General features: G+C 36.7%; 2 protein-coding genes across 12 annotated transcripts in view; one reads left to right on the top strand and one right to left on the bottom strand.

Moving 5' to 3' along the window:
- The window catches only part of camta1a (calmodulin binding transcription activator 1a), a 489,649-nt gene extending 488,895 nt beyond the window's left edge, over positions 1 to 754 (top strand). For all 11 annotated transcript variants that reach the window (XM_073875407.1, XM_073875411.1, XM_073875408.1 and 8 more), the window contains one exon: positions 1 to 754. This exon is cut by the window's left edge and continues 1,835 nt beyond it. The gene's annotated coding sequence lies outside the window, so the exon portion shown is untranslated.
- Positions 755 to 8,639: 7,885 nt separating this feature from the next.
- On the bottom strand, positions 8,640 to 12,302 carry uts2a (urotensin 2, alpha). Its single transcript, XM_055188697.2, has 4 exons — positions 12,147 to 12,302; positions 9,227 to 9,319; positions 9,072 to 9,106; positions 8,640 to 8,969 (listed from the first exon to the last, which is right to left on the bottom strand). Exons 1-4 carry the CDS (start codon positions 12,250 to 12,252, stop codon positions 8,856 to 8,858), a joined length of 348 nt encoding a protein of 115 aa, XP_055044672.2. The 5' UTR covers positions 12,253 to 12,302; the 3' UTR covers positions 8,640 to 8,855.
- Between the last annotated feature and the right edge of the window lie 854 nt (positions 12,303 to 13,156).

Genomic DNA, 13,156 nt, shown 5'->3' with positions numbered 1-13,156 from the left:
TATTATTATGTTATCATGTAATTTTTTTGTGCTAATTAGCTGTATTTTTTAAGTTATGAAGGTTTAAATCAAAACAAACCAACTGCAGTTGAATTGATATTAATTGGAATGCACATCCAAAAAACGAGATTTCTGAACAATTAAAAAAAACGTTTTGCAACGAAACTCTTCATCATGAAAATCTGACTTTTTTATGTTTAAGTGCTATAATTGGGTCCCCAGTGCTTCTATCAATCTAGAAAATGTGTAAAAGATCAACCCAGTAACTTTGTTTTAGTTAACATTGAAATTTGGCTCCCCTTGTGATGTCAGAAGGGGATAATACCGCCCCTTAATCTGCACTATCCAACCACAGCACTGCCATTTAGTGCAGAGATCAGCTCATTTGCATGTTAAAGGACACACCCAAAACGGCACATTTTTGCTCACACCTACAAAGTGACAATTTTAAGATGTTATAATAAATAATCTATATGATATTTTACCCTAAATTTTCACATACGCACTCTGGGGACACCAAAGATTTATTTTGCATTTTAAAAACATCTTGTGAAATGTCCCCTTTTTTAAAGCAACGCTGTAAATTTTGTTTTTGTCTTTTATGTATGATGGATATACTGGACCTTATGGTAGCGTTATGCACCTTTACTGTAAGTGTACTATTGTAATCTTCCGAGTTGACAGTAATGACAGTTCATCTCTCACACAGAAGCTGAAACAATGCCAACAGTATCAGTGACCTCTTTCAAACCCACACTGCTATACCGAGTGAGTCTTTTGGTGCTAAAACATTGATGTCTAGGGACTGATAGACCTCCAAAGATGAGTAAACATTGCAGTGATGTTTACTCATAGAACAAAGTTATCAAATTCTTGTCAGAAAAGAATCAAGATGATGCACAAAATATCTTTCAGAGTTCAGTTTCCTCCATCTTCTGTATTCGCTTCGATCATTTCTTCAGCGTTCTTATGTTGGAAGTGCCTGATCATATTTTCACTCCAGCAAGAAGTGTTTCAGCATGCGAGGTTTATGAGGGAATTACTGGCATTGGCACGAAATGAATTATGTCGGTTTTATTTCCCATCAATCTGTCTACACATACATGCCATTGCACCGTGAGTTCATGTCTTTGTCTCATGTCCTCTATTGGAACTGCCAGATATTCTGAGGGCTTGCCTTGCGTTCACCATTCCGATAACAGTTAAGGTTGTCAGCTAATGCACTGCGGTGGCAACTCGAGTCTTATTATGCTTGCATGGGTAACATAGATAACCGGGCGTCTTTACGGCACCCAAAGCATGCTTATTTTTGTAGATTTGGTAGAAGAAATACTGTTCTGGAAAGAAGTTTGAGGGCTTCTAATGGACAAATAACTTGCAGTCAAACCATATTTACAGCAGCACGTCTTTATTTCCGATAGGATTCGTTTTAAATCGCGTTAAGTTTCACTTCACTTACCGTTAATTTACAGAGACAGGTCAAAAACGTGTACCTCATATAAAAACACACCACAGAACTGTGTCCATCTCCACGTCGAAGTGTCCGTGGCACTAGTGCAGATGAAACCTCGGGTGTGAATCCTAACTCAGGTGCCAAACAGGAGAAAAAGAAGTAGGGCAGGTCGCTTGAAAATTAGCTGCTGCTTATAGGGAAACGAGCCAGACCGTCCTGATCAAATTACTGTGATTCTCAATACGTCATGCATGGGATTTAATTTTTATCAACTACGTGAGCTGAGTTTTGTCCCTAAAGAAGAGTGGCATGCGTCTAAATACGCATGGATATTTCGGTGGTGCACCTTCTCGATCATATAGTCACACTGCCGTATATATATCATCACAACAGTTACTATAGCCATAGATGAACATTTGAAAGGCGGCTATAGTTTATAACCTCGTACGGATTTGTTTTGAGAATTCCACTTTGGTCTGGAATGCTTTAGCTCAGCCCACAGAAGATACCTCATGGCTTTTGTTTTTCTGTGACATCACGACTACTACTAGAGACTGCTTTTACTACGTTTTTTAGAAAGGTAGACACAAAGGAAAACCGGGGCCCTGGAAATTATCCCACTAGTTTTAACACTCATGGACACAGAGCAATAAGCAACGACCAGTAGATCTAATGGGGACTGTGATGTATTGGACACACGTAGCTGACTCTTATGCAAATGCCAGTATTGTGAGATTAGAATGCGGTAGTTTAAGGACAGCGCTTATACGACACCCTTCACGGAGCTGCACGTTTTCATCCCTTTGGAAATCCAGAAAATAACGGCCCTGCCTTTATTACAAGCTACACTTGGGGCTCTCTACACTTTGCATGTTAAACTAGTGTTAGATCTTTCCTCTCCTCTAGCCGTCTTTCTCTCTGTCTTTCTCGATTATGTAGCCCTCTCCCTTCCTGATACCCCACTTGTTTCCGTTCCTTTTTCGTTCCGATGTCTTCGTTTTCTTCCTTGCCCTGGTTTGAACGGTTTATTTTTGTAATTGTGCATGTTAAAGAGTCACTGAATTGATGGATGTTAATAAAGTGAATTCAGCTGCTGAAGCCATGCAAAATGTTTTGAATTGCCCTTAAAATATGAAAGATGTTTTCTGAATGCTTTATATTCTCTCTGCTGTAAAATAATAAAAGGGGAAAACTTAAAAAAAAAACTTGCTTTCGCATGACCTTTCATTTTATTGATTATTTATACAGTACATATGTGTGCTTGGTGAGTTCAATTTAACGTAAATTTGGAAATGACTCTAAAATCAAATGGTGCTTAATAGCACTAAAAGTGGTTCGTAATCATAGAGGAACCATTTCAAGTGCCATATAGCACCGATGAAGTACATGTGTAAAACCATATTGTGCTAGAACCATACCATATGTGGTGCTATAGTGGTGCTATATGACCCCCATATGGTTCTTCATGGGGGCTATAAATGGTTCCTCTAAAACATACGGTGCTAAATAGCACCAAAAGTGGTTCTTTGCTCGTAATCATAGAAGAACCGTTCCCAGCGCCATACAGCACCGGTGAAGCACCTGTGTAGAACCACTTAGTGCTATGTAGAACCATATGTGGTGCTATAGTGGTGCTATGGCCCCCATATGGTTCTACACAGGTGTTTCACCAGTGCTATATAGCACTAAAAACGGTTTTATTTAGCACTGTTTGTTATGAACTAACAATGAATAATACCACTACAGCATTTATTAATCTTAGTTCATTTTAATATCAGCATTTACTAATACATTTTTAAAATCTAAAGTTGCAGCTGTGAATGCACAATGAACTAAAATGAACTACTGTATTGGCATTAACTAACATTATGATTAATAAATGCTGAAGAACTATATTGCGCATTTGCTAGCTCATGTAAGCTAATGCATTTACTAATATTAAAAAATACAACCTTATTGTAAGTGTTGCAAGAAATATTTATGATTTTGTGAACAATGTTTTAAAGTCAGTAAAGCATGTTAAGATGGCCTTTGAAATATCTTTAGATTGTGATGAATGAGATCACACAGACCTTCAGGTTTATGCATTTGCACAAAATATACTACTCAACATTTAAAGTGGATGGACATATCATGAAAATCTGACTTTTTCCATGTTTAAGTGCTATAATTGGTTCCCAATGCTTCTATCAACCTAGAAAATGTGAAATTTTGCTCCCCTTATGATGTCAAAAGGGGATAATACCGCACCTTAATCTGCTCATTTGCATTTTAAAGGACACACTGAAAAACGGCGCATTTTGCTCACACCTACAAAGTGGCAATTTTAACATGCTTTAATAAATTATCTATATGGTATTTGTGAGGTAAAACTTCACATGTACTCTGGGGACACCAAAGATTTCTTTGACATCTTAAAAAATTCTTGTCCCCATTAATCAAAGTTCTACGGGTATTGTTCAAAATTTTAAGACAAGGTTTTGATCCACTTCAAATATTGATTAGTTTATATTCACATTCATGCATTTTGCTGATGCTTTTATCAAAAGTGACATGGTGCATTTAATGTACACAACTTTGATCACTATGTGCTATGGGGATTGAACATATCTTTATGCTGCAAATGTAATGCACCAACTGAGCTACATGAAAACATGTAGTACTGTGCAAAAGTCTTAAGCCACCACCACCAGACTTGTTGTTTTAGAAGTTTTAATGTCCATCCATATTTATTTTTCAATCTATTTTATTAAGATTCAAACAGAAAATACAGGAAATATGTACAAAAAAAAAAATAGGACTAAATGTCTTCTTTAGGCATCGTCTGTGTTTAGTGTGACCTCTCTTGGTGGAAGGGAAGTTTACCCTAAAAACTTGAAACATCCATTTTATACAGTTTTTAATATACACATTTCCTGCATTTTCTGGATGTATTCTATTAAAGAGACTGAGAAACAATGATCAATATAACATTGCAAAGACAACAAATCTAATTGTAGCATGGTGGCCTAAGACTTTTGCACAGTATACCCTATAATTGCATTTGTTGTTGAAATTGGTGAGTTTGGCTTCGTTTGACCACCTGATAAGTGTTATAGAATGTGACAAATTAACTGGAAAAGACGACAAGAATTTTAGTTTTACACTGACATTGCTGGCATTTGATGTCACTCTAATTGTTCTAACCCAACAGACTAAGCAAGATCACATCTAAACAAAAAATGGTTGTCCTTGGGCTTTTATTTAAAGTTAGGGATTCATTAAACCAATGGTTAGTAAATTCTTAGTTATTTTGTGTGATGCTTGATAACAATAAAATTATGATAACAGGAAGTGACTGCTGCATCTGCAAATATGTTTGTGCTGAAGATGCATTTTTGTTTTATTATTGAGGACAGAAGAGGGGACAGTTATGTGGTCAGTTACTGGCAGGGTTTATGGGCCGGGTAACTGCCCTCGGCATCCAAGCACATACTGTAGTTACTGCTCAGAGATGCTGATGATATAAATTGTGAGACTCTCTTACTGTAACCACAGTTCACCGTACAACAGGAAATTGATGCTGTCAGGTAAGCAAAATCTTTTTGTTTGTAATATTCAGTTTTGATCTTCGGTGCTACTCATTACATTGTACCTTCATGAGGACAAAATGGAAATAATCATCTTTGGTCCACCAAAATTGAGAAGTGGTCTCAATAATGATCATTTTACCTAAATTTTCTCCAAGGTCAGGAACCTTGGTGTCATCCTGGACTTATATGCGTGATCAAGCAAAGATACTCTGTTGTTAATAAAGTTTTTATTAGTAAAGACAAAAGAATCATTTAGGTCTTTTTGAGACTTTGTTATTCATGCTTTTATTACAAAATACAGCTGCAAAGCTGTTGATCAGGGCAAAGAAATATGATATCCTTGTAGCATTCCTCCATTGGCTCCTAGTCTGTAGGATCCAGTTTAAAATTGTGTTTTTTTTAAGCTCTTAATGATTAAACCCCATCTTACTGATCTTCTTACTCCACTTTTATTTACCAGATCTTTAAGATCCTCTGGCAGGACTCTTTAATTTGTCCTACGTTCATGGTTAAAGCGAAGGGTGAGAGGGCTTTTTTCAGTAGCAGCTTCTGCCTTCACTGGACATCCACCTCAGGGGCGTGTCTAGAGGGGGGGCATGGGGTGGCACCGGCCCACCTTGGAATATGATTGGCCCCCCCTGGTGCCCCCCCTCCAATCTCATTGGGCCAGCTAGATTTACTGTCAACCTGAAAATTCCCACCGCACCATTGGACCAGAGAGCTGTCAATCACTGTTTGATTTGAGACTCGCGCGAACGCGAAGACGAAGCGAGCACAGTAGTTGCGCATTTTTAAAACAGGAGGAAAGAGATACCATGACACCCACCACACCATTGGACCAGTTGTCAGACACCCACCACACCATTGGACCAGTTGTCAATCACTGTTTGATTTGAGACTCGCGGGAACGCGAAGACGAAGCGAGCACAGTAGTTGCGCGTTTTTAAAACAGGAGGAAAGAGACACAGTGACACCCACCGCACAATTGGACCAGTTGTCAATCACTGTTTGATTTGAGACTCGTGCAAACGAGAAGAAGGAGGGCGCCCCGCCACAGACTCAACACTGGCACAAATCAAATAGATTTTCCATGATTACCATTTACATTTTATTTTACTATTTAAAACGGCTTCATGTGCTTTTGCAAGCGCTCAGCAGCGTCTCTCTCTCTCTCTCTCGCGTGCACGCTTTCTCACTGCTGCGTGCGGAACCTCGACAGTGCCTCTCTGACACTGAGTGAAGGAGTTAAAAGTTGGCGGTGTTTTCCACCTGGGTTCCTCCGTTGTCTTTTCACGTAAAAGTTAACAGTCAACAGATGTTACTGACAGAGAAGATCGAGTATTATGACTTAACGAAAGGTTAGTGTTTTCCCACACACACACCAGTTCTCTGTGCACGAGCTCTCTCTCTCCCTCCCTATGGTGCGGTATGCGCGCGCACGCTTAACAGTATTCTCTGATATTTTTGAATTTGCACTGAATTGTCTGCGCTATACGCGATCTACAATAAAACTATCACTCGCATTTAAAATTAAAAGCTCTCATAAGCACAATCAGATGAGAAGAGCAACCCTGCATGTGACACACAGGTAATCCGAAATCACCTCGTATCAGCTCTTCAATGTAAATTGTATCAGACAATGTCGCATTTAAATTAGGATTTTAGCAGTATAAAGTAACAGCTGGTTGGATTAAACACGAGGTGTTATTGGGTCGTGTTTAGTTACTAGCTTAAACTCTTTCTTGTTGTCTGACAACATATCAGATAATATGTAAAAAATAGCATTCAGTTTTGTTAAAATACAATATGGGCTAATAAACAATGAAAGTCAGATCAGACAGAGTAGAAAAAATTTTTTTTAAGTAGGCTAATATTTCCCAAAATCCTGATATGTCAGAATGTTAACTAATACCAGCTACACGCAATGCAGATAGCCTACTTAAAGGAACAGTTCACTTAATTTAAATGGTCATATACCTAAACTTGTTTCAAACCTGTATGAGTTTCTTTCTTCTGCTGAACACAAAAAAGAAAAGAGTTAAGAATGTCGGTAACCAAAATCAGTTGATGGATCCCATTGACTTCATATGTAGGTGCAAAATACATGCAGTCAATGGGGTTCATCAACTTTCTGGCTACTAAGATTCTTCAAAATATTTTATTTTGTGTTCAGCCGAAGAAAAACTCATACAGGTTTGAAATAACTTTAGGATGAGTAAATTATGACAATTTATTTAAAGTGAACTATTCTGGAACAGAACTGTTGTTTAATGAAAAAAAAATGAATACCATCTATATTAGAACATGTGGCATTGCACAAGATTTTGGGAACCATGCTTAATATTTTCTAAACCCTACCCGTTCATTTTCATTTGAATTTTTTGATTGGCCCCCCCTGACTGGTTCTTGGTCCCCCCTGTGCCCCCCCATTTATAAAATCCTGGAATCGCCCCTGATCCACCTTGCAAGGAAAATGTATCTACCAGGCATTTTTGTTTAATTTAAGTTATGTTTTATTGTCGGTGCTGTTTAATTTAATGTTATTTAACTCTCTTTTACTCTGTTCAGCACTTTGGTCAGCTCTCCTGGGATAAAATGTGCTAAAATCAAATGTACTTATACTATTGATCTAAGTACAGTACATCAAATGATTGATTCCAATATTAAGTTTTGTATTTAAAAATTAAATATACATTTTTACTCATTTGGAGTGATTCATCATAAAATAAATTATGTAAATTATATTACGCCATATAGTGTGTATATGGACTTATTAAACTTAGATCCTGTCCTGAATGAAGTGTGTTGTGTGTGCGTTGATTCTCAGATATATAATGATGGGAAGGTTTGGCATATCACTTTGTCTGTTGTTGCTGTGTGTCTCGTGGTGTCACACTCAGCCTGTAAACTCTGCTGCGGACCCTTTTAGAGAGGTACAATCATTTATCTTTCATTGATTCATAGTTTCATTTATTCATACAAACTGAATATTTGTATGTGCTGTTAGCTGGTAGAGCTCCTCAGATCACTGCATCTAGCGGACGGCCAGGACGGATACGACACCGAGCCGATGGGCTCTCCTGAGATGCTGTGGCCCGATGCTGGGACTTTAGAGAAGAGAGACCTGCCGCGTTTAGGAGTGCAAAGATTTTTTCCCTCAAGAGTCCACAGCAGGTAATGAAATAACACGGTTATTGACTCGATTTGACAACAGTAACAATTTGATAACTTGAACTTTCACTTGTTTTTTCTTTTCTGTGTGATCAGTAAGTCCATAGATGCATCCAGAGATCATTTCTTAACCCCTTCTAAGTGGATGTCCAGCCTTCGTGGCTGATGGATAATTTGAGGAACTGTCGATATTTAAATTTGCTTCGTTTAAATCAGGTGCCACCAGGTTTACGCAAACACCTAAATTTTACTTGCTCTCTGCATGAGGATCTCAATGTAAGACATGAAATAAAAGAAACAACATGTGAATACTTGTGTTTTTTGCATTTATTTGGAGAAGTTTTTAAAACATACAGCAACTGTGTTTTTTCCTTTATAGACAATATTGTCACTGACAAACTGACGTGTGTGTGCGTGCGTGCGTGGCGTGCGTGTGTGGGGGGTACACTGTGTGTATAAAAATGTCCTTAGGGGTAGAAAATATAATTAGTTTAGTATTTATATTCTTAAAAGCAATAAAGCCAATGGGAAGTTGAGGGCTAATGGGCCCTTCCATAAGATATCAGTACCAAATAAGTGTGTTTGTGTCCTCATACTGTGTATGTGTTCGAAAAACAAGCCCTGTAACTCTCCTCTTTATGTCCTTGCTCACATATTTCTCAAACACAATACTTCCAGAAACAGTCAGCAGCACTTCCTCTCTTCCTGAACTGTCTCCTGCTACTCCAGAGAGAACCGGCAGGCATTAGGCGATATGGTTTCTCAACCAGAACCTAGAGAGAGAGAGACTTGTTGGTATATATCCATGTAAACACAAAACCACGATAAAACAGATAATTGCTATATCTACAGTATTATTATTTTTTTTGCTGTACCTCTTTTAAAGGAATCTGTCCAGACATTTTGAAACCTGTGGAAGAACAAGAGTATCAGTGTAAGGATTCAAGGGATTAAACCTCCTGTGTTCTGATCCAAGGTGTAATTGCATTTTTTACTGAATAAATGTCTGGTTCAGATAAAGGAGTCTTACTGTCTCTGGTGAGCAGTGGTGAATGTCCTACTGCTGCCCTCTGCAGGAGATCAATGAAATCATCCGTACCGACTCCAGCATCTTCCACTGAATCTACAACCAAAATATAACAGGCTTCATTTTTTTCATTTATTGACTATGGTTTGGCTTGCATTTCAGATTTCTTCCAGGTATTTGGAGTTATGAAGAACCAATAAATATAATAACCAAATATTTTCTTTAAACATGAAGCAGTGTAATTGTCCATGTTTGTGTACAACAGGTTCCAGTTACACAGAATTAAGTATTATGATGCAAACAACAACAAAATGTGATGTCCACGTATGTGGACACACCAGGTCTTAGAAGGTTAATATTTTGCATCTGTTTTTGGGGGGTAAAGGTAATTGTAAATAAAATGTGAATAGATTTACACTTTCTATCAGTGATTCCCAACTGGTGAATTGACTGCTGGCAAAACAAACAATGCTTCAAGCTAAATAAATAGGCCTATTAACTTTTTAACTAAACTTTTTTAACATCTCAAATATCAAAAAAGGAGCGCTGCCCGGACTCTTTGGATGGGAAAATATAGCAAAACAAAGAAAAACTCCAAGGCACTCTCTAAAAAAAATTAAAAAGCGTGAACACATATTTTGATTTCGGAGTAAACTCCCTGACGAAGGCTTGTTTGCCGAAATGCGTCAGATTTGCATGTCCATAGTTTTTTAATTAGGTTTATTATGACCAAGCCATATAAAGGCTTTTTTACTTTTTTTTTTTTTTAGAGTTTTTTACTTTGTTAACATTTTAAGATGATTTTTGTTCAATTGTGTACCATAAACAGTTCACCACATCTGAGACCTGACACTAAACCTATTGACCACCATCAGTGGCAGCCGGTGACTTCTTTTTTCGAGGAAACTCGATGCGAAGTTCGTCACAACGTGTATGTAGCCCGTCATGTGTGTGGTTCCTTATTTCAAAATATGTGTTCTGCGCGTCGAGTGATCCATCACGTGTTTTGTCAAAATAAGTGCCTGCTGCAGATGCGTCTAAGGTAGTGATGGGAGAAACGAAGCTTTTCGAAGCTTCGAATCAATTGAACCAATTGCTTCGAAAATTGATTCAGTTTTTCGAAGCAGTTCGAAACACCATACACGCTGGCGACCCCTGCTGGTCAAAATAGTGTACAGCAGATATGGCCAAACATTTTACACTTTTTTTTTACAAAATAATAGCAAGATTTTTATTAAAATATGTTTAAAAAAATTATTTAACTTAATTAAGACATAGTTAAAAGTGTATTATGTGTTTTTAGTTTTATTTAGGGCAAACAAATGATTAAAACTAACTACCATATTAATTATGCACATTTTTGTAATTAAATCTGTCTATAAACAATAAATAGACAAAATGGAAGTGTTATTAGTCAGAAGGATAAATGTTTTATGAACTTTTATAATAAAACTGGTCCGAGTTCACCGAAACATATTAGACACTGGTCATGTGAACAACTCCCCCTAGTGGTGAATCGTCGGATTTTCGAAACGTTTCGAAACAGTTATGACGTAATGAAGCCTCGTTTGCTAAAATCAATGCTGGATCCCAAACCGCCTACTTCCATACTAAATAGTACGTAAAAAGCGCTACTTTACGTACTATATAGTATGGAAGTAGGCGGTTTGGGATCCAGCAAAAGTGACTTGGGCCAGTTTGAAAAAAGCTCCGAACCACTGATTCGAAACAAAAGATTCGTAAATGTTTAGAAGCCTCATGAAGAAGTGCTTCGAAAACGACCATCACTAGTCTAAGGGTTTATGATAAAAGAGACGCTCGCGTTTGCCAGATACTCGCATAATCTCATACGTAATCAGAGATTACTGTTAAGGGAGTGTCTTGCGTGTATTTGTTAACGTGAGCGTCTCTTTTATCATAAACACTTTTGACACGTGTGCAGCAGGCACATATTTTGACAAAACACGTGATGCATATGGTTCACATGACGCAACAAATACATATTTTGAAAACACAAGCAACATACACGACACTCCGAACACTTATTTTGAATTTGTGCCCCTCGGATGAGCAGTCACGAGCCGCCACTGACCACCATACACTGTAAGAAATATCCGTAAATTAACAGTTGATTAACTGTATTTTTTAACAAATATTTTAAGAGTTTCATTGCAAAACGAGATAAATACATTTTTTACATTTTTGTCAAAACATGTTTATTATTATGTTATCATGTTATTATTTTGTTTTATGGTGCTACTTAGCTGTATTTTTTAAGTTATGAAGGTTTAAATCAAAACAAACCAACTGCAGTTGCATTGAAATTAATTGGAATGTACAACCAAAAAACGAGATTTCTGAGCAATTAAAAAAACAGTGGTTATCTCGTTTTGCAACGAAACTCTTCATTTATTGTCATCATAAAGTCATGAGCATCAAAAATGTCAGCTTTTTCAGTGGTAAGTAACTGACAGTACATTTTCTATTATTATTCAAATGTATTTAACATTTGCTGTTTTTATATAGTATAGGTATATCATTAAATATTTGAAAGTGTCCTGTTTTTGCCATAAATACAACATTAAAATGACCTGTTTTACCACACACTTTATTAAATAAATGCAAAACTACAGTTTTTTCCTGTATGTTATACCATTAAAACACAGAGAATGCCTTGTATTTTACTATTAAAAGAACAGATAAATAAAGGTTAAATAACAGGAAATGTTTTTTTTATGTAGGCACACCATCAATTAAAATATTTTTTCTGTTAATTGATGGTAAAAAGTCTTTGTAATGAGCTGCTGCCACTTTTTCTGTTATTTTACGGATTTATTTTTTTAGAGTGTAAGGTCAGATTAAACTCGGAATATTCATTCTTAAATTCCACATTTATCCATCAAATTGGTTTGGATTTACTCACCAGGGCTGCTGTAGGTCATCTCAGCTGTGTTTGTGACAGGATGTGCCAACAGGTGACTGCAGGAGAGCAGAAGAACAGAGCAGGCCAACATCAGGTTACAGAACATCTCTGCAGGCAGTTTAGTCAGGTCTTTGTTGAATATACAGTGAATGGATCCTCTCATACCGTATCTTATATACCCCTCTCTACCTAAGCTGAATGTATTCAAATAAATAACCTTTTTATTGAGAGTTTTATTTTAAAATATGAATCCTGTCAATTCAATGTGTCCATGAATAAAACAGTAAGTGAATCAGCTCTGCAGTCAGTTTATCACCTTTGAATCTCATTGACTGGTTTTACTGAATGTATAAATTGAGGGACACAGGTGTGCAAATGTACATCTATAAATTTTCAGACAGCACAGAACAGAAATTGATTATTTTATGAATATGTCCACTGCCTTATTTAACCACAAGTGTCCAGTCAATGTGACAAAGAAATTAATGGAAATATATTTCACATCCTCTTTAATTTTTTCTGCAAATAGATGGGTGGTGAATTGATGGTTAAATCATTTTATTAGGAATACAAGCATACACACTGATGCCAACAACATTGTCAATGAAAGAAATAAATATGTAGATCTAGTTGTAAATTTTAACAAGTTAATTTTCAATCTGTACAGACAAAACTACTCAAGTCTTGTTTATTGCTATATTAAAATAAAAACATTTTAAATAAAGAGTGCCATGAAAACAGTTTCTCATTTAACAACATCTTTTCATTTCAATTTACAAAAACCTAACAGCTGTGTCACTGTTGCGTATTATAAGCATGGATATTACTAGACCACTGAGAAAACATAATATTGGTCTGTAACTGACTGAAAAAATAATATTTTAGTGATGCACATATAACATTTGTAAGAGCTGGAATAAGAAATTGAGTTTGCACTTGTTTACATTTTATGTAGATGAATAGCTTCTAACACAAAACTAAACCCAATGTACAATATGCAACATGCAAAA

Source organism: Misgurnus anguillicaudatus, chromosome 13, assembly GCF_027580225.2.
Source record: "Misgurnus anguillicaudatus chromosome 13, ASM2758022v2, whole genome shotgun sequence".
Lineage (NCBI taxonomy): Eukaryota > Metazoa > Chordata > Actinopteri > Cypriniformes > Cobitidae > Misgurnus > Misgurnus anguillicaudatus.
This window is presented reverse-complemented; position numbering and strand designations above follow the sequence as displayed.

Coding starts and splice junctions, on each gene's coding strand:
- uts2a (XM_055188697.2), bottom strand. CDS start 12,252: ATGTTCTGTAACCTGATGTTGGCCTGCTCTGTTCTTCTGCTCTCCTGC. Junction 9,320..12,146: donor GATGACCTACAGCAGCCCTG/GTGAGTAAATCC, acceptor TTTTGGTTGTAG/ATTCAGTGGAAGATGCTGGA. Junction 9,107..9,226: donor ACCACTGCTCACCAGAGACA/GTAAGACTCCTT, acceptor GTTCTTCCACAG/GTTTCAAAATGTCTGGACAG.